The sequence below is a fragment of the Erythrolamprus reginae genome, unplaced genomic scaffold (assembly GCF_031021105.1).
Source record: "Erythrolamprus reginae isolate rEryReg1 unplaced genomic scaffold, rEryReg1.hap1 H_63, whole genome shotgun sequence".
NCBI lineage: Eukaryota > Metazoa > Chordata > Lepidosauria > Squamata > Dipsadidae > Erythrolamprus > Erythrolamprus reginae.
The window spans coordinates 54,830-76,300 of NW_027248521.1; the positions used below are offsets into that span (position 1 = coordinate 54,830).

General features: G+C 44.7%; 1 protein-coding gene across 3 annotated transcripts in view; it reads right to left on the reverse strand.

Moving 5' to 3' along the window:
• LOC139155805 (cyclic nucleotide-binding domain-containing protein 2-like) overlaps positions 1-21,471 on the reverse strand; it is a 73,714-nt gene that overhangs the window by 6,696 nt on the left and 45,547 nt on the right. For all 3 annotated transcript variants that reach the window (XM_070731087.1, XM_070731089.1, XM_070731088.1), the window contains exons 8-14: positions 19,778-19,855; positions 18,500-18,560; positions 17,695-17,749; positions 16,522-16,571; positions 12,869-12,928; positions 11,140-11,187; positions 9,933-10,145 (exon numbers count right to left, since the gene is read on the reverse strand). In XM_070731087.1, the coding sequence (XP_070587188.1) occupies positions 9,942-10,145; positions 11,140-11,187; positions 12,869-12,928; positions 16,522-16,571; positions 17,695-17,749; positions 18,500-18,560; positions 19,778-19,855 (556 nt within the window). In that variant the 3' untranslated portion in view covers positions 9,933-9,941. The remainder of the gene's footprint in view (positions 1-9,932; positions 10,146-11,139; positions 11,188-12,868; positions 12,929-16,521; positions 16,572-17,694; positions 17,750-18,499; positions 18,561-19,777; positions 19,856-21,471) is intronic.

Genomic DNA, 21,471 nt, shown 5'->3' on the forward strand with positions numbered 1-21,471 from the left:
GTAAGGCCTCGTTTTATTGCGTCATAGGAGGGAAGGTTTCAGAGGAGTCTGCTAAACACACTCCATCATCCCATCCGCCCCCTGAGGTTTGCACACAATTCTGGAGAGGTGAACTCAGAAGGAGGGATAGTTATGCTGGTACAGCTGAGAGTTCAAAAGGGGTATTTCACCTGCCCTGTGGGAGTACATGGCAGGAGTGAGCACATCAGATGGACAGGTGTGAGGTATACAGCAGTCAAAAAGCCACAGTGATTTTTGACCTGTACAGAAACAATGCTTTGGCTGCCTTTCCTACTTAGGATTAAAGAGCAAGGTATATTTAGTTTTTCAATTTATTTATTCAAGTTTTTAATGCCTCCCTTCTCCTTAGACTCAGGGCGGCTTACAACATGTTAGCAATAGCACTTTTTATCAGAGCCAGCATATTGCCTCCACAATCCGGGTCCTCATTTTACCCACCTTAGAAAGATGGAAGGCCGAAGGTGAGATTTCAACCACTGACCTACAGATCTAGCAGTCAGCTTCAGTGGCCTGCAGTACTGCACTCTACTCGTGCTACCTTGGCTCACTTACAGATACATTTAGAAGGCATAATTTTAATAAATTAAAATGAGAGATCCCTTAAGAAGGAGGACCAGGTCTTGTGGTCACTCATATCATTTTCTTTCCCCTCTTCTCCCCAAACAGATGAAAAGCAACTGGGAAGGGTGTGGATGGAAGTTTGCTGGTTGTGAGGAAATCACCCGCCATTACCAAACACACACCGGCCATTTTCTACTTCAGTGCCACCTGTGCCACCAGTCCTTCTCCTGCTCTGATCGCCTAGCATCACACATGAGGGAACACCAATAGCCTCTGACACCTGTGGCTTGATGCCTGGTGATCAGAGTGGAAGTCGTGGACGGGGGGAATCTAGTAGCTGGTACTACTAGGTCTGTCCAGAAAAGAATACTTGGACTGAACACTGACCTGAGGAACTGGCTGGTTATGGTGCTTCCTCGAGAGCCAAGAACCTGACTTGAACTTTCCCCATGGGGCTTATTTATGGAGAAGAGCTGCAGAAAGACCACCAGAGGAGTTAGAAGAACTGCAACATTTCCTTGACCAACCCTCACCATGTAAAAGCAAAAAAACAAAACTCCTTGACCCACCCTCTCTCTACAATATTACTTGAAGTCAAAACCGACTCACTTGAATTGTTCCCTCAAAACTCTTCCAGGTGTACATACAACTGGTAGCAGTAAAAAATACACTGCTTCAAGTTCTACTATTAGAAGAAAGTGCAATATTTATGGACTTTTCTCAAAATTTTCTAAGCCTTCCATTTGCCCTTCTTTTCTAAAGATTTTTTCCTAAAATAAAACCATTCATTGCAACAATTGATCTCTGGTCATATCTCATTATGTTACAACCAAAGTATTGGATTTCAAAAAAACAAATTTCAATAGAATGGGGGAATATTTAAATAATAAATTAAAGGGCAGGGATCAAACGGCAGGAGCAAGTGCCCAATGGACTGTATTAAAAAGGCCATCTTAAAAGCCACTGGACTGTATATAAGGCAAATAACTAAACGTAAAAGAACCATCTATGTTTGTGTTTTGATGTAAAAACTGATTGTGAACAATCCTATACTGCAACCAAAGTATTGGATTTCAGAAAAACTAATTTTAATGCAATGGGGGAATATTTAGATAATGAATTAAAGAGGAGGGATAAAATGGCAGGAGCGAGCACCCAGTGGACTGTATTAAAAAAGGCCATCTTAAAAGCTACTGGACTGTATGTAAGGCAAATAATTAAAGGTAAAAGGAAGAACAAACCGCTATGGTTTAGCAATGATGTAAGGGCTACAGTCAATGAAAAAAAGGCTGCCTATAGGAGGCATAAAGAGTCTGCAAATATAGCTGATAGAGAGGTGTATAAAATGAGACAGAAGGCGAAACAGATAATATATGCTGCTAAAGCCTCAAAAGAGGAAGAAATTGCCAAATCTGTAAAGAAGGGGGATAAAACCTTCAGATGTATATTAGTGATAGGAAGAAGAAAAACTGCAGCATCACGAAGCTTAGTACCGGGAATAATACATGCATTGATGGGAATAAGGAGGTCGCTGACCATTTGAATAGCTACTTCTGTTCAGTTTTCTCAAAAGACACTTTACAATATAATACTATAGATGGATATAGCATTGCTTCCAGCTGTAAAGATTCAGCTCCAGTGATCTTAGAAGCCAATGTCTTAGAAGAACGTGAACGATTAAAGATAAATAAGGCAATGGGTCCAGATGGCATCCACCCCAGAGTTTTTAAAGAACTCAGATATATGATTGCTACCTCCCTGACTGATTTATTTAACCAATCCCTGTTAACAGGAGATGTTCCTGAGGATTGAAGAGTGGCCAGTGTTGTGCCTATCCACAACAAGGGCAGTAGAGAAGAAGCTGGTAACTACAGGCCAATTAGCTTGACATCAGTTGTAGTTAAAACGATGGAGACTCTACTCAAAAAGAGGATAAATCAGCACTTAAAAAACAATAACTTATTGGACCCAAATCAGCATGGCTTTATTGAAGGCAAATCATGTCAGACTAATCTCATTGATTTCTTTGACTATGTCACAAAGGTGTTGGATGAAGGTGGTGCCGTGGATATTGCCTATCTGGACTTCAGCAAAGCTTTTGATACAGTTCCAGGTTTGGAAGGGAAGTTTTGCCTATTTGCTGATGACTCTAAAGTGTGCAATAGGGTTGATATTCCTGGAGGTATCTGTAATATGGTAAATTATTTAGCTTTACTAGATAAATGGTCAAAGGAATGGAAACTGCAATTTAATGTTTCCAAATGTAAAATAATGCACTTGGGGCGTCTTTCCGGAGATTAAGAAACCTGAGGCCCGCGCAGCTAGAGCCTTTGGTTCGCCTCACCCTGGGCAACAAGACCCCACTGATGGCGGGCAGAGATTCACCAGGGCCCGAAAACCAGGGCCGTCCCAACTCTGGCGCTCCTCCTTTTCTAGGAGAGCTGAATTTACGCCTCCTCGAAGAGGCAGGCATCATCGCTTTACATCCCCCGAGTGACACTGCCCCGCCTCGGAGACATATCTCATCTGGTCGCGCTGTTGGTCTGCGCGCTAGCTCGGTACGATTTAAATGCTCTCCACCGCCGGCCAGGCCTTCTACGGTGCGGCCGGGAAATCTATTTGGATTGGGCGACCCCGAGGTAGACATAGCCCCCTGTTTGGCATCCCTCGCCTCTTTCCAGAAGGTGGACAGCCGCCCATCATCCCAGGTGAGTTGGCCCCACAGACCGTAGAGAGCGTGGTGGGTGGCTGGAACGGCACGCGCTCTGCACGTGCTCAGAGGCACTGCCGCTTGCTTCAGGAGACGGGGAGAAAAGAGGCGGCATGGAAGCTTTGCATTCCCCTCACCTTCGGGGGGGGGGGGTGTCCTACACTCAAACCTGAGGGACCCCGCTTAATTCGAGAGGAGGGAGGGGGGTTTCATGGGAAGGCGCCCTCTGTTCTCCCTCACTCCTTTGTGAGGTGAATTTTTGTGATGTGAATTCTTTTTTGGGGGGGGAGAGGAGGACCGTGACCCCTTCCCGGGTCAGGCCAGTGTCTCAGGTCAATCCACTAACCGCGGGCCACTTCTCCTCGCAATGGTCCTGTGGCTTAGAAGGCTATTACTTCATGAGCATTTTCTCGCCCAAAGTGGATGCCTATGAGGCTCTGCCTGACCTGGGCCAGTCCCGGAATTGCATGAACATCAAGTGTGGGACCCCACCAACCCCCTTTCCGCAGCCTCAGTACCCCCATGGACCCTCTCCTAACGGACTCTTTGACCAGATCCTCCCCTGTCAGGCCTCCGCCTCCAGGATCCTCATCACCCCATCTGCCTCCCCAACGGAAATGTGGGAAACCAAATAGAGAGGACAGCGCTCTTCATCCCACAAACGGACTGCGACATATAGGTGCACTTATGATGGCTGCGGGAAAACGTACAGGAAGAGCTCTCATCTCAAGGCGCACCTTCAAACACACAAGGGTAAGGCATCGCTTTATTGCGTCATAGGAGGTAGTTTCAGAGGAGTCTGCTAAACACACTCCATCACCCCATCCGCCCTCTGAGGTTTGCACACAATTTTGGAGAGGTGAACACAGAAGGAGAGATAGTTATGCTGGTACAGCTGAGTTCAAAAGGGGTATTTCACCTGCCCTGTGGGAGTACATGGCAGGAGTGAGGACATCACAGGTGTGAGGTATACAGCTGTCAAAAAGCCACAGGAATTTTTGACCTTTACAGAAATAATTTATTTATTTATTTATTTTATTACTTGGATTTGTATGCCGCCCCTCTCCGAAGACTCGGGGCGGCTCACAGCATGTAAAACAAATCATAGTAATCAGACAGATTTAAGATATTTAAATATTTAAAAAACCCAGATACTAACAGACACACACACAGACACACCATGCATAAATTAAACATGCCCAGGGGGAGATGTTTCAGTTCCCCCATGCCTGACGGCAGAGGTGGGTTTTAAGGAGTTTACGGAAGGCAGGAAGAGTAGGGGCAGTTCTAATCTCCGGGGGGAGTTGGTTCCAGAGGGCCGGTGCCGCCACAGAGAAGGCTCTTCCCCTGGGGCCCGCCAACCGACATTGTTTAGTTGACGGGACCCGGAGAAGGCCCACTCTGTGGGACCTAATCGGTCGCTGGGATTCGTGCGGCAGGAGGCGGTCTCGGAGATATTCTGGTCCAATGCCATGAAGGGCTTTAAAGGTCATAACCAACACTTTGAATTGTGACCGGAAACTGATCGGCAGCCAATGCAGACTGCGGAGTGATGGTGAAACATGGGCATACCTAGGTAAGCCCATGACTGCTCTCGCAGCTGCATTTTGCACGATCTGAAGTTTCCGAACACTTTTCAAAGGTAGCCCCATGTAGAGAGCATTACAGTAGTCGAACCTCGAGGTGATGAGGGCATGAGTGACTGTGAGTAGTGAGTCCCGGTCCAAATAGGGCCGCAACTGGTGCACCAGGCGAACCTGGGCAAACGCCCCCCTCGCCACAGCTGAGAGATGTTGTTCTAAAGTGAGCTGTGGATCGAGGAGGACGCCCAAGTTGAGGACCCTCTCTGAGGGGGTCAATAACTCCCCCCCCAGGGTAATGGACGGACAGATGGGATTGTCCTTGGGAGGCAAAACCCACAGCCACTCCGTCTTATCCGGGTTGAGCTTGAGTCTGTTGACACCCATCCAGGCCCCAACAGCGTCCAGGCACCGGCACATCACTTCCACCGCTTCGTTGACTGGGCATGGGGTGGAGATGTAAAGCTGGGTATCATCCGCATATTGATGATACCTCACCCCATGTCCTTGGATGATCTCGCCCAGCGGTTTCAAGTAGATATTAAATAGCAGGGGGGAGAGGACCGACCCCTGAGGCACCCCACAAGGGAGAAACCTAGGAGTCGACCTCTGACCCCCCACCAACACCGACTGCGACCGACCAGAGAGGTAGGAGGAGAACCACTGAAGGACAGTGCCTCCCACCCCCAACCCCTCCAGCCGGCGCAGAAGGATACCATGGTCGATGGTATCGAAAGCCGCTGAGAGGTCAAGGAGCACCAGGACAGAGGATAAACCCCTGTCCCGGGCCCGCCAGAGATCATCCATCAACGCGACCAAAGCGGTTTCCGTGCTGTAACCGGGCCTGAAACCCGACTGCTGGGGACCTAGATAATCGGCTTCTTCCAAGGACCGCTGGAGCTGGAGTGCCACCACCTTCTCAACAACCTTCCCCATAAAGGGAAGGTTGGAGACTGGACGATAGTTGTTAAGCACAGCTGGGTCCAGGGAGGGCTTCTTGAGGAGGGGGCGCACAAGCGCTTCTTTATAGAGTGATGGAAAAACTCCCCTCCCCAAGGAAGCGTTGGTAATCTCCTGGGCCCAGCTCCGTGTCACCTCCCTGCTGGCCGAAACCAACCAGGAGGGACACGGATCCAGTAAACAGGTGGCGGAACTCACAGCTCCAATGGCCTTGTCCACTTCATCAGGTGTCACCAGATCAAACTCTCCCCAGACAGGTGGACAAGTACGTGCCCCAGTCACCTCGACTGACTCGTTGTCAGTCGACTCTGTTTTACAATTGGAGTCGAGGTCGGCTCGAATCCGAGCGACTTTATCAGCGAAAAACGTGTTAAAGTCCTCGGCACTACTCTGCAAGGGCTCCCCAACTCCCCCCTGATTAAGAAGGGAGCGGGTCACCCTAAACAGAGCGGCCGGGCGGGATTCCGCTGATGCAATCAAGGCGGCATGGTACGCGCATCTTGCCGCCTTGAGCGCCACTTTGTAAGTCTTAATAAAAGCTCTTACAAGTGTTCGGTCGGATTCAGACCTACTCTTCCTCCATCGCTTCTCTAGACGTCTCTTTTGGCGCTTCAACTCCCGGAGCTCCTCGTTGAACCATGGGGCTCTACGGGGTCTAACGCCTCGGAGAGGTCGCAAAGGCGCAATCCGGTCTAGAGCCTCCGCAGCAGCCGTATTCCAGGCCTCCGCGAGAGACTCTGCCGAACTGTGGACGAGTGCCTCTGGAATAACCCCAAGCGCCGTCTGAAAGCCCTCTGGGTCCATCAGGCGTCTGGGGCGGAACATCTTCATTGGTTCCGCCTCCCTGCGGGGGGAGGATTGGAGCCAGGAAGTCAAGCCATAGTAGAAAATGGTCTGACCATGACAAAGGCAATGCTTCTAAGCCCCTTAGTCTCAGACCATTACTCAATTGCTCGGAAAGGAATACCATGTCAGGTGCGTGCCCTCTCTCGTGAGTCGGACCCTGTACTACTTGAGTCAGGTCCACGGCTGTCATGGTGGCCATGAACTCCTGTGCCAACCCAGAGGTTTCGCCGAGCGACGGCAGATTGAAGTCCCCCAGGACTATAAGTCCGGGGAACTCCACCGCCAGCCCGGCTACCTCCTCGAGTAGCACAGGCAGGGCTTTAGACACGCAGCTGGGAGGCAGGTACGTGAGAAATAAGCCCACCTGAACCCCTAAGTCCAATTTCATCAAGAGAGACTCGCAACCCGCAATTTCCGGAGCAATGAGTCTACGCAGGCAAAGGCTCTCCCTGGCTACAATAGCCACTCCTCCCCCCCTTCCCTGGGGTCGAGGTTGCTGCCATATCTGAAACCCGGCTGGGCAAATTTCGGAGAGAGGGACACCTCCCTCCGGGCCCAGCCAGGTTTCAGTAATACATGCCAGGTCGGCCTCCTCATCCAGGATCAAATCCCGGATGAGGAGAGCTTTATTTACCACCGACCTGGCATTAAGCAGCAGCAACCTGAGTCCAGGGCCAGAGTTACACCCATCATCAAATGCTTTGGTTGCCTTTCCTACTTAGGATTAAAGAGCAAGGTAGATTTATTTATTCAATTTTTTAATGCCTCCCTTCTCCTTAGACTCAGGGCGGCTTACAAAATGTTAGCAATAGCACTTTTTATCAGAGCCAGCATATTGCCTCCACAATCCGGGTCCTCATTTTACCCACCTTAGAAGGATGGAAGGCGGAGTCAACCTGGAAGGTTAGATTTGAACTGCTCACCTACAGATCTAGCAGTCAGCTTTAGTGGCCTGCAGTACTGCACTCTAATCTTTCTGCCACCTTGGCTCATTTACAAATACATTTAGAAGGCATAATTTTAATAAATTAAAAAGAGAGAGATGAGATCCCTTAAGAAGGAGGACCAGGTCTGGTGGTCACTCTTATCATTTTCTTTCCCCTCTTTTCCCCAAACAGGTGAAAAACTCTTATTATTGCAACTGGGAAGGATGCGGATGGAAGTTTTCTTGCTGTGAGGAAATGACCTGCCATTATCGAAAACATACTGGCCATTGTCGATTTCAGTGCCACCTGTGCAACCAGTCCTCCTCCCGCTCTGATCACCTGGCATCACACATGAAGCAACACCAGTAGCTTCTAACACCTGTCGCTTGATGCCTGTCGATCAGAGTGGGGGTCCGGAGGGGGGATCTAATAGGTGGTTCTACTAGGTTTGTCCAGAAAAAAATACTTGGACTGAACACTGACCCCGGGAACCAGCTGGTTCTGTTGCTTCCTCAAGAGCCAAGAACCTGACTTGGACTTTACCCATGGGGCTTATTTATGGAGAAGAACTGCAGAAAGACCACCATAGCACTTGGAAGAACTGCAACAATTCCTTGACCGATCCTCACCCTCCAATAACAAAAAACCAAAATTCTTTGACCGACCCTCACTCTACAATATTATTTGAAGTCAAAACCAAGACTGTCATATTTCGGTCTTATCATCAAAACCAACTCACTTGAATTGTGCCGAGAATGATTTATAGGGTGGAGAAAAGAATATTTATGACTGTGAAAAATGGACTTCCAAAAAACACCCAAAAACCAGACAAAAGTGTGAACAGGACTTTCTTTCTGAGAACATGCCAAAACTATGCTGTACACTCAAAATGTGCCTTAAACTCTACTAGAACTACTACTGGATTACAGATTCTGTAAATAAACTTGTCTTTGGACCGGAATTGTAAATAGTTCTATACTGAAGTTGGACTATAAACAGGAGATAAAATAGGTTTTTGCCCCCTCTACCTATTCTTTTGTTTTAAATAAATATTTTCTGAAAACTGTTTTTTTTAAAAAGACTTTTCTAAAATAAAGCATTTGCATTGATGTGTCTTTCACCCTTATTTAAAAGCCATTTGCTGAGAGTCCATTGAGGAGGTGAACCAGATTTGCCTTAGAGCTGCTTTGTGGTCCTACCAATGTCTCAGCTGCACCGTAGAACAGAGCTCGGTAGCAAAACTCTCAAGGCTATAATTTGAGTCTCATGTTTAGTTTATTTGATAGCTATTTTGGTAGCTCCCTCAAAACTCTTCCAGATGTAGATACAACTGCTAGCAGTAAAACCATTGTACAATGCTTCAAGTTCTAGTATTAGAAGAAAGTGCAATATTTATGGACTTTTCTCAGAATTCTCTAAGCCTTCAATTTGCCCTCCTTTTCTACAGATTTTTTCCTAAAATAAAACCAATTATTGCAACAGCTGATCTCTGGTCATATCTCATCAAAAGTGGAATCTGTTATTTTGATCACTAGCTAAGAAGCTGATGGAGTACAGGAAAAGCTCAGGAAGAAAGGAAAATCAGATCTCATACTCCAGGGGTAGGCAAAGGTGGCTCTTCTATGACTTGCGGGTTTCAACTCCCAGAATTCCTGGGCCAATCATGCTATCTCAGGAATTCTGGGAGTTGAAGTCCACATGTCATAGAAGAGCCAACTTTGCCTACCCCTGTCATAGTCCAATGTTAAGTATTCATAAAGTATGTCCTAGAGATGGCACTCAGGGTGTGAACACCTAAGATTTCTTTGGCCTAAAGCTGAAAGAAATTGAATACTACATCAGAGAGACCATTAGACATGGAGGAGGGGGAAATGAGATAAAACAAGGTCCAAAATACAGAAAAATAAATGATCCTAGGTCGAGGCAGGTGTAGGATCTCCTGATTCGGATGATCTGCAAGGTCCCTTCCAACTCTGTTAATCTGTTAAATATTTTAAATAGGAAAGCAGTGGGGAGGAAGAGAGGAAAAGAGAAGTGAGATGGTTTGGGGATGGTTTGCATCCATCATACAGAGGTACCCAAGTGCTTGGTGAGGAGTTCAGAACTTTTTTGGACAGATATTTAAACTAGGTAAAGGGAACAGAGATGTAACCGATGTGGATGATTTCTGTTCCTGGACAACGAGGATAAATCTGTTTCTTGAAATTTATGAAAAGGGAGCTGTAAATGAAATAGATGTAGTTGTTGAGGATAAGGGACAAACAAATAATGATAATTTTCTTATCAGGAGAAATGGTTGGCTTGCAACATATATACATATATATTTACCAGCCATCACTACTTTTGATGCCATTTAAGGTGCTTTTTAATAAGTTTCCTCTTGTATCTGTTCCATATATCCTGTAAGTTGTAACTCTCCTGGATCATACTCTCTGTGGGGTAACTGCTGAACAACTGTAATGCTGTCTGCCTGGATTTAGCAGTTGCTTTTTCCAGAAATAGCCGTTTTGGAATAAATATGCACTCTGCGCCTTCACTGATCTGTGGAAAGAGGAAAATAGTAATAACAATCTCTTTTGCTAAGTAAGATAAATAATCCATATTTTAAGGCTACACTCTATTGTGTTATGTATAAAATAAATCTGAGATTACCAAAAAAAGATGTCAAGATAGTTAAAGTATTAATTGGTACACATAGATGCTTGCCAAAAGAAGAATACTTATTTAAATTTAGCCTACAATGAAAGAGGTTTTTTTAACTATTAAGATGAAGAGTAATCTTATCCAAATATGAGAATTTTTATTAAGATAATGGTTTGTCTAAAGAACACTATATTCTAATTTCCAAATAAAATGAAGAGACTATCAGAGGAAATGTTATTGTCCAATAAATGACTTAGCAGACATGCACTCGCAATTAAAATTAAAATTTATTTAGGGCTGATATTAATTAGGGAATAACACAAATATACATATGTGAACCAATGTTGTTTCATAGCAACAGTTCCAATTTACGGTAATTGATTTGTACATTATGTGTTTCTGAAGACACATTTTAGATGGCAAATAAGAAAAGAAGAAAAACTAGCACTGCTCTGTGATCTCATAATCTATTATTAATATAATTAATTTTTGTCATTTACTGGGTGATGGGAATTAATATACATTAATAGGGCAACTGTTGAAGACACTAGCCAAATATAGTAGTAGAAGAGAGGACTGAAATGAAGGGGGGAAATATTTCAACTTTTTTAATGATGTTTTACCTATAGAAATAAATTTACATTGCTTTTTAAAACTCTGGAGATTCTCAGTCATGGTTGTCCCAAAGGTGCTTTTTCAAAAGGCAATTAGATTTTCTTTTTCTTTGAAGCCATTTTGCTTCTCATCCAAGAATCTTCTTCAGTTCTGGAGGCACGTTCAGTTTATTTATATGCTCTCATTTTTCTCAAAGAACATTGAATAATGAAGGCTAATCTTAACATTGCTTTTAAAGTAAGATAAAACAATTTTTTTCCCCAAAATAATGATTTACCAAACTGAGCTGAAGACCACACGACTTGTCCATTAAATTGGCCAGGCCCTGTAATGACAAACAATTTAAGAAAATGAATGCATTAGTGCTAATAATATTGTTTCCATTTTTTAAGAATAGTTTCTTTATTTTACACAATCCTCAATGAAAGCTGGCTACCAAGACTGGAAATAAATCTGACTTCAAAAATAACTGAGGGGGTTTGTAGGAATGTATTAGTATATGTAGAAAGGATGAGGCATTGCTTTATCTAATTCCCGTCTATTAATTATTGCCTCCTGCGTTCTGGTCAAATTTGGGAAATGGGTATTTATTAAATCAATATGTAATTTTGTCTAAGTCTGTTGAATCTGCTGTGGAAGCTGCCCCTAAGAATTTATTATTTGTGTGTTTGTTTAATTACTATATAGTCCATTCAGAAAGTTCTAATCAGGGAATATCATATATTCCAACCGACCAATTCCTAAAAGTCAGTTTTAGAATAGTAGAGTACAGACTATAGATTCTATACTATTCTAAACTATACCACTAGGAATTGGTTCTCAAGCTGCGGGTCAGGACCCTTTGTGGGTTGAACAACCATTTCAAAGGGGCCACCTAAGAGCATGAGAAAAGACAAATAGAATTAAAACTTCTATTCTGGTGCCTTGGAACATATTTTTACAATCCAACCAATCCAGCATTTACAGTGGGTGTGTGCCTCTAACCTTCCTGCCAATCAGCTTAAAGTTCTGTTGGTGCTAGACTTATGGTTGGGGGTCACCACAACAGGAGGAACTGTATTAAGGGGTCGTGGCATTAGAAAGGTTGAGAACCACTATAGAATAACAGAGTTGGAAGGGTCCTTAGAGATCTTCTAGTCCAACCCCTTGCTTAGGCAGGAAACCCTACACTACTTCAGACAGATGGTTATCCAACATCTTCTTAAAAACTTCCAGCATTGAAGCATTCACAACATCTGGTGGCAAGCTGTTCCACGGATTAATTGTTCTAACTTTCAGGAAGTTTCTCCTTTAGCATAGTTAAATAGGCTGGTTACCTTCAACTTAACTATTGAAGACTGCATTAAAAAATTGTTTCCTTGCCTTTTGAAATGCCAAAGGAAAAGCAGCCAAATAAATATCTAACCTGCTCCATGAGGTCAGATCATCCAAAAGAAATCTTGAAGACAGCAGAAGCCCGGTTCGGATTTTTATTTTCTATACAAGTAGTCCTCAACTTACAACAGTTCGCATTAAAAATGTGACTTATGACCATTAGTCACACATGACCATTGTAGCATGCATATGCTCATGTTATTTACATTCAGCAACTAACAATGTTAGTTGGCAACTAACTTGGCAACTAACTCACATTTGTGACTGTTGCAGTGTCCTGGAGTCACGTGATCTCTTTTTGTGACCTTCTGACAAGCAAAGTCAATGGGGAAGTCAGATTCACTTAACAACCATGTTACTAATTTTACAGCTCTACTGATTCACTTAACAAATCTGGCAAAACAGTTGTAAAATGGGGCAAAGCTCACTTAACGAATTTCTCACTTAACAACACAAATTTTGGGCTCATTTGTTGTCCTAAGTTGAGGACTACCTGTAACAACTTTTGGACTGGATGTTAATTTCTAACTACATGCATGTTACATAATTAGATTTTCTTTACATCTGCACTATTTTAAAAAACATATCCCTATGTTTCTAGTTCAACCAGCTTGTACATTTCTAATACTCACAAAAATATCACCTTGCTGAAGAGTTCTTATCTTTAGCAGCCGGAAAACTAAGGAAGCTACCTGCATTGGGGAAAAAAAGGGTATTAAATGGAACATTTTTCCCTATTATAGTTTGCAGCCTTATTTTCTATACTTATAGCTCTTTATTTTAGGTATACAGTGGTACCTCGAGATACGAGTTTAATTCGTTCCGGACCTGGGCTCTTAAGTCGAGCAGCTCTTATCTCGAACGACTTTTCCCCATAGGAATTAATGTAAATAATTTTAATTGGTTCCAGCCCTCAAAAAACTCATAAAGTTAGTCTAAATTATGCAAAAAGACATGTTTTTAATGAAGAAATGTACATGTACATATAAATGAATAATGAAGTTTCTTTCACTTAACTTGTAAACTTTCTTAAACTTTTAAATTTACATATGTTCAACTTCTCTGCCACCCAATCCTGTAGGACAGAGGTCCCCAACCCTTTTTGCACCAGGGACTGGCTTTAAGCGATCAAGAGAGGAATGGGTGAATGAATGGACGGAGGGTGGGAAGGAAGGAAAGAGGGAAGGGACAGGAACAGAGCAAGGAAGCAAGGAAACTTATGAAAGGGGAGAGTAAGAGAGGAATGAGTGAAGGGAGGGAGGGAGGGAAGAAGGTGGGAAGGAGAAAGAAAAGAAGAAATAGAGGAAGGGAAGGTAAAAGAGAGAAAGAAAAAGAGCAAGAAAGAAAGAAAGAAAGAAAGAAAGAAAGAAAGAAAGAAAGAAAGAAAGAAAGAAAGAAAGGGGTGAGGGACAGGAAAAGAGGAAGGAAGCAAGGAAACTTATGAAAGGGGAGAGTAAGAGAGGAATGAGTGAAGGGAGGGAGGGAGGGAAGAAGGTGGGAAGGAGAAAGAAAAGAAGAAATAGAGGAAGGGAAGGTAAAAGAGAGAAAGAAAAAGAGCAAGAAAGAAAGAAAGAAAGGGGTGAGGGACAGGAAAAGAGGAAGGAAGCAAGGAAACTTATGAAAGGGGAGAGTAAGAGAGGAATGAGTGAAGGGAGGGAGGGAGGGAAGAAGGTGGGAAGGAGAAAGAAAAGAAGAAATAGAGGAAGGGAAGGTAAAAGAGAGAAAGAAAAAGAGCAAGAAAGAAAGAAAGAAAGAAAGAAAGAAAGAAAGAAAGAAAGAAAGAAAGAAAGGGGTGAGGGACAGGAAACGAGGAAGGAAGCAAAGAAACTTATGAAAGGGGAGAGTAAGAGAGGAATGAGTGAAGGGAGGGAGGGAGGGAAGAAGGTGGGAAGGAGAAAGAAAAGAAGAAATAGAGGAAGGGAAGGTAAAAGAGAGAAAGAAAAAGAGCAAGAAAGAAAGAAAGAAAGAAAGGGGTGAGGGACAGGAAACGAGGAAGGAAGCAAGGAAACTTATGAAAGGGGAGAGTAAGAGAGGAATGAGTGAAGGGAGGGAGGGAGGGTAGAAGGTGGGAAGGAGAAAGAAAAGAAGAAATAGAGGAAGGGAAGGTAAAAGAGAGAAAGAAAAAGAGCAAGAAAGAAAGAAAGAAAGAAAGAAAGAAAGAAAGAAAGAAAGGCAACTTCAAAGAAAGGCTCACTGAGCATCTCTCTCTCTCTCTCTCTTTCTATCCCTCTCTTTCTCTCTCTCCCCCCTCTCTCTTTCTCTTTCTCTCCCCCTCCTGGACTCCCGGATCGCTCGCGTGTGGCACGAACATTCTTTGGGGGTTTAGCTGGGGAGGAGAAGTAGCACCTTCCAAACCCCCAAAGCATGTTCGCTGCCACACGATTTAGCTAGGAAAGGAGCGAAGGAACGTGGAGGATTGGGGAGCTGAAAACGCCCCGTTTCAGCTTTCCAATCCTTCACGTTACTTCGCCCGTTTAACCTGGGGGACTTGCCAGCACCCACCCACCACCCCAGAACCGCGGCGGCGGAGGAAGGCGAATGCGGCTTGGAAGCTGGGAGGGGGCGGAAGAGCTAAGTGGCCAAAGAAGTTTCGCCCCCCTCCCAGCTTCCAAGCCGCATTCGCCTTCCTCCGCCGCCGTGGTTCCGAGTTGTGGGGTGGGGGGGGGGGCTGGCAAGTCCCCCAGGTCGGCTGCAGTCTTTTAAAACAGCCCCGCCACTTCTCAGCTGACTCCTGAAGCGCGGAAGTTCGCTTTTGGCTTCAGGAGTCAGCGGAGAAGCGGCGGGGCTGTTTTAAAAGACTGCAGCCGACCTGGGGGCTTGCCAGCACCCACGAAACCGCTGCTTATGCCGGGCGGCTCGCCTGGAATGCCAGCAATGCCGTCCGGCCGATTGCCGAGCGGGGGCGGGAGGAGGCAGCGCCGCACCGGACCCTTCAGGCCGCTCCACCCGGGTCGAGCCCCATCCCGGGCAGAGCGGCCTGAGGGGTCCGGGGGGGCGCTGCCTCCTCCCGCGCCCCGCCCCCGCTCGGCAATCGGCCCGGTGGCATTGCTGGCATTCCAGGCGAGCTGCCCGGCATAAACAGTGGTTTCGTGCCTCGGGCCGGGCAGACAAGAGGTCTGGCGCTCCCACGCGGAAGGGAAAAGGCGGCGGCTTAAGCCCTTCCCTGTGCTTTGGAAGCCGCCGAATGCCGTCAGAGGGGCGCGTCAGCGGCGGGAGCCGGACCCGGCCGCCGCCCCCCCCTAGCAGAAGCCAAGCCCCCCCCAGCCGAGCCTGGTGGCAAGCTCGCCCCCAACCCCCGAGATCGAGCGCACGAAGAGGCATCTCTCGCCTTCTGCCGCTGGCCGCCCGCTCTCTTTCGCCCAGCGCTGCTTTGGAAGGTGCGACGGGAAGAAGGAAAGCGGCACGGCGGGCGGCCAGCGGCAGAAGGCGAGAGGTGCCTCTTCGATGTGCGCGGACCCCCCCACCCCCAGCAGAAGCCAAGGACCCCCAGAGTGGGGCAGCAGGGGAGGCGACCGCCTCTCCACTCACCAACTGCTGGGATACGAGCCGAGAAGAGCCGGGCTGGTTTACTTTCCTTCCTTTCTGGAGTGAGCCACTCGAACAAAGCGTCATGCCCCCCTGACGCTTTTGGCGGCAAAAGAGCCCAGCGTCGCTTCGGAAGCCGCCGAAAGCGTCAGGGGGGCGTGACGCTTTATTTGGCTCTGCATCAGCTCGGGAAGGAAGCAAACCAAGCCAACCCGGCTCTTCTCGGCTCGTATCCCGGATTTGAGCTCGGGAGTCGAGCAAAAATTTCTCTCCTCTCCCAGCTCGTATCTCGAGTAGCTCGTAAGTAGAGCTGCTCGTATGTCGAGGTTCCACTGTATGCACATGCAAGGATTTTCAATCACTATAACCATATATAAAAGTGAATTGATAAATCTCTAGTGATTTTGCTTTTAGTAGCAGGAGACCATTGTCTTACTGTAACTTCCCAGCTTTCCTAACATTATCATTAAATACTGTCTGTTGTGTTTTTACTTTTTCCACTACAAGATAACAAACTATGATTGCCGAACATCCTAGTAACATTAAGGGGCGTACATAAGCGCACTAGAGTGCCTTCCGTCCCCTGTCCTATAGTCTCTCCTATATCTCGTATTTCTTCTCTACTATATTCTCTCTAACCTTCATTGTGTATTATTGTATATTGGACAAAATAAATAAATAAATAAATAAATAAATAAATAAATAAATAAATAAATAAATAAATAAAATATACACATCCATCCATAACGTATTGTCCTACCTGTGTTCCTTGTTTCTCAGGCTTGGATTTAGGTGTCATTTCCCTTGTAGCTTTATTGGATGACCAAAAAGATGGAGATCACAATTAAACAATTATGAACAGCTTCTAAGAACAGGCGTAGTAGTCTTTTGAAAATGTGTACGTTGAAATTAACTACTTTTTATATTTAAATATTTAAAAATTATTATTTATCTAAAATTGTGTACACACCCATTCGCATGGACATGTATATAGTCTTTTAAAGTATACATCTAAAAACATACAATTTTTGAATTAAATTTTAATGCTTGTAATTCTTTTTATCTTTTTTCTATTTCTTTTTTTCTTTCTTTCTTTCTTTCTTTCTTTCTTCTATAAACACTAAAAGATTTTAATATGACGCCTCCAAGAGTCAGTTCACAACACCTGTAGATTTTGGCTAAATATGATTTAATAAGAAAAAAGAAGAAAAGAAACACAGGAAACACAGTTGATCCATTCAAGGTGCATTGTTGTGCCAAATTGAAAGCGCTGTAAAATCTGCTTCATGTTGGCTAACAAAAATACTGATTACTAAGCTATAAATTGTAACTATGGTCGCAAGTCTGTGTAAATGCATTTGAAATTATTCGTTATCTTTGTAGTTTATCAACATAGTTTCAAATTATAGGGCAAAATACATTTCAAAAGTTCAATGCTAGGAAATAACAATAGCAAATTGCATGTACAAAGCAATGTTTGACCTAGAAAATCGTTCCAAAGATTATAAAGATAAAAATGTTCCCCTCGCGCATATGTGCTAGTCATTCCTGACTCTAGGGGGCAGTGCTCATCTCCGTTTCAAAGCCAAAGAGCCAGCGTTGTCCAAAGACGTCTCCGTGATCATGTGGCTGGCATGACTAAAAGCTGAAGGCGCATGGAATGTTGTTACCTTCCTACCAAAGTAATCCCTATTTTTCTACTTGCATTTCTTATGTGCTTTTGAACTGCTAGGTTGGCAGAAACTGGGATAAGTAATGAGAGGTCACCCCGTTATGCAGTGCTAGGGATTTGAAATGCTGAACTGCCGACCTTTCAATCGACTAGCTAAGTGTCTTAGCCACTGAGCCAGCGCATGAATTTGATTGTGCATAATTCAACATATCATCTGTTTCAAGAATGTCATTCAGGAAGTGATTAAATTAAAATAGTTACCATTTTGTGTATTAATTATCCTTGGGTCCAGCCTTGCTGCCTCTGTGCAATGGCCCTATAAACTCATAGAAAAGGTTTATTATTTATTTTGTTTCTTTATCTTTAACCTTTATTCTTTTTTATTAGCTAAAATACAAATTTAATAGTTAAGATATCTCATTAACTGAGGACCCGGATTGTGGGGGCAATATGCTGACTCTGTTAAGGGCAGCATAAAAATCAATCAATCAAACAAATAAACAAATAAATAAATAAATTCCAGCGGAAATACGGTGAGCATGTGTTTTAAATATACTGGACCAAAAAACAGAATTTGAATAGTTTGATTACCCTAGTTATGTTCCATAATGTGAGAAAAACTGATTTTGAATTCAAATATTATATGTATCCAGTTTCACTTTTCTACCAAACAAAATCACCACAACATTCCACTGGTTTTCTAGTTAACTTTCTAAACTTGTTAATTTTAATATTTATGGTTTTATTCTAAGCTGCCCAGAGTTACTTTAGATAGTAAGGTGAGCAGAATATAAATTTAATAAATAAAATAAGAAATCATTCAGCCTCTTCCAATTAGCTGAACTATAACGCCAATCTTCTGATCCAACCTGCATCCTATACAAGTTGGGTTAAAATTTCTCATTGTAATAAAAATTTCTATCAAGCATATTTAAGATATATGGATTTCAACTCCCCAGCCAAGCAGCTTAAAGTATCCAAGGTCAATAAATTGCTCTAGTCAATTTTAGGAAATAAAGTAATCCATTAATAACACTGTTCTTGTTTTCTTTTTTAAGATATTTACTGATTTTACAATAACAATGAAGCAAGAATTCAGGCTGTCCATTATAATAGTTGTTCCTGCTCTATAAATACAGAGGAAAAAGAGAGTATCAGAGCTTTTTTGGTAAGTAGGCATTTACTCAAAATGCTCATTAACTCATGCCGTGATCTGAAAGTTATTTGAAATACTGTATGCTAAAAACAATGTTGAATTTCAATTGCTGTTTCATTTAGAATACTGATGTTTTTATTTTAATGCTTACTGCCTTTTCCTTAGAAATTTTAATGGTAAACCATGATGAAGTCTTCTCATAGAATACAGTGGTACCTCTACTTACAAACTTAATTTCGTGACCAGGTTCTTAAGTAGAAAAGTTGTAAGAAGAAGAAGCAATTTTTCCCATAGGAATCAGTGTAAAAGCAAATAATGTGTGCGATTGGGGAAACCACAGGAAGAGTGGAGGCCCTGTTTCCTCCCGGGAGATTCCTAGAGAGGCCCCATTGAGTCATCTCCCCACCTTTTCCGGCCCTGTTTACTCCCAGGAGATTCCTAGAGAGGCCCCACGCAGGCTTCTCCCTGCCTTGTAAGTAGAGGTGTTTGTAGGTAGAGGTACCACTGTACATGATATTCATTCCTCCAGTAAATTACAACAATATTTTGCTTAAGATTGGTAGGTATTTTGATCATTTTAGAGGTTTGCCATTAGTACTGGCTGTAACAGCTATTCTATCCAAAGTCTACATAATACGTAATTGGTTAGTTTCTTCAAAATCTCCTGAATAGTATAGATTTATTAAAAATCTGAACTTTATCAGATTTTTGGGGGGAAATTTTTTTTTTTAACTCTTAATGAAATTGAAGTAACAATGGCAGTCTTTCCCCTTCATAACCTATTGCACGCACTTAATCTTCCATATAGAGAGAGCAGCATGGTGGCCTAATCAGTGGTGGGTTGCTACCGGTTCACATAAACCAGTGGTGAAAATTTGGCCACAGTTGCCAAACCGGTAGTGAAGGCCGGCTTTCTACGTCCCCGAACCTGTTCCCCGGACGTCACTGCATGAAAGCATCTGGCAAATAACCCTTTGTGCATGTGCAAAGGCTTCTGTGCATGCGCAGAGGGAATGGAGATTTTGCAGTATCTGTCGCCTGCCGCGCACACCAAGCCATTCCCGCTAAGCCACGCCACGCCCACAAAATCGCTAGTAAGCATTTTTGAATCCCACCACTGTTGAACCTGTAGAAAATCTGCCATTTATTACTAATGGTTCTAGCAAGATATATGTTATTAATAACAACCTGTATAATTTCTGCAGAGAACAATGAATGAGAAAATCTATTTTTTCTGATGGCCAAGTAGAGAACAGTGGGAGTTTCCTGCAGAAAAACAAGGCAAATATATATTAGAATTGCTAATGAAATATTTGTAAAACAAATCTACATTTGGCAGCAGGAAGCTTTGATGACTCTCTAGTTCAGAGGTCCCCAACCGCCGGTCCGCGGACCGGGACCGGGCCGTTGGGGTTTTCCAGCCGGTCCGCGGCGGCGCTGCCCTCCCGGCAGAGGACATTATGCAGGACAGGGTGGGGCGTCGGGCAGGGCGGGGAGAATCAGGAGGCTCGTTTGGCGGCTGGGGGCTGCCTGGCTTTGTGATTTTGGCTGGGGGGGAGTTAGGAAGGTCCTACTTCTCACCCCCCCAGCCAAAAACTCAAAGCCTATCTGCTGGATACGGGCGATGAGCGGGACGAGCGGTGCCGAAGCCGGTGGCTGTGGCAGCTGCTGCAAGAGGCTTCCGCGCCGCTCTGTCCCACTCATCGCCCGTATCCAGCAGATAGGCTTTGAGTTTTTGGCTGGGGGGGGACTTAGGAAGGTCCTACTTCTCCCCCCCCCCCAGCCAAAAACTCAAAGCCTATCTGCTGGATACGGGCGATGAGTGGGACAGAGCGGCACGGAAGCCTCTTGCAGCAGCTGCCACAGCCACCGGCTTCGGCGCCGCTCGTCCCGCTCATCGCCCGTATCCAGCAGATAGGCTTTGTGATTTTGGCTGGGGGGGAGTTAGGAAGGTCCTACTTCTCCGCCCCCCAACCAAAAACTCAAAGCCTATCTGCTGGATATGGTTGATGAGCGGGATGAGCGGTGCCGAAGCCAGTGGCTGTGGCAGCTGCTGCAAGAGGCTTCCGCGCCGCTCTGTCCCACTCATCGCCCGTATCCAGCAGATAGGCTTTGAGTTTTTGGCTGGGGGGGGGGACTTAGGAAGGTCCTACTTCTCCCTCCCCAGCCAAAAACTCAAAGCCTATCTGCTGGATACGGGCGATGAGCGGGACGAGCGGCGCCGAAGCCGGTGGCTGTGGCAGCTGCTGCAAGAGGCTTCCGCACCGCTCTGTCCCACTCATCGCCCGTATCCAGCAGATAGGCTTTGAGTTTTTGGCTTAGGGGGGGAGAAGTAGGACCTTCCTAACTCCCCCCCCCAGCCAAAATCACAAAGCCAGGCAGCCCCCAGCCGCCAAAGGAGCCTCCTGATTCTCCCCGCCCTGTGGACAAGTGTGGAGGGCTGCGTCACTAAGCTCCACCCCTCCATAACCCCACCCCCATATGACCAAAGCCCCCCCCCCCCACCGGGCCATGGAAAACTGATCTAGCTTAAAGCCGGTCCCTGGTGCAAAAAAGGTTGGGGACCTCTGCTCTAGTTAGTCAAATCTTAGTTCTTGGTGAGATCACTGATTCATCTGAGAGTGTTTTGCTTCAGGATACTTTTTTTATCTAATCTGAAATTTTTAATTGGGCTGAGGGCTACATTAGCTTTAATCATCCTAGACTGCCCCACTGCATTTTAGCTATTATCAATGGATTACGCAACTCAATTTAATTAATTTTAAATAAAAAGATACTGCTATACATTGACACCTGCTGGTTAAGAATGTACATTGATATGGTGATAAATGCAGAATTATAGGAAGATGAAGAGTAAGTATCAGAAATTATTGTATTAAATG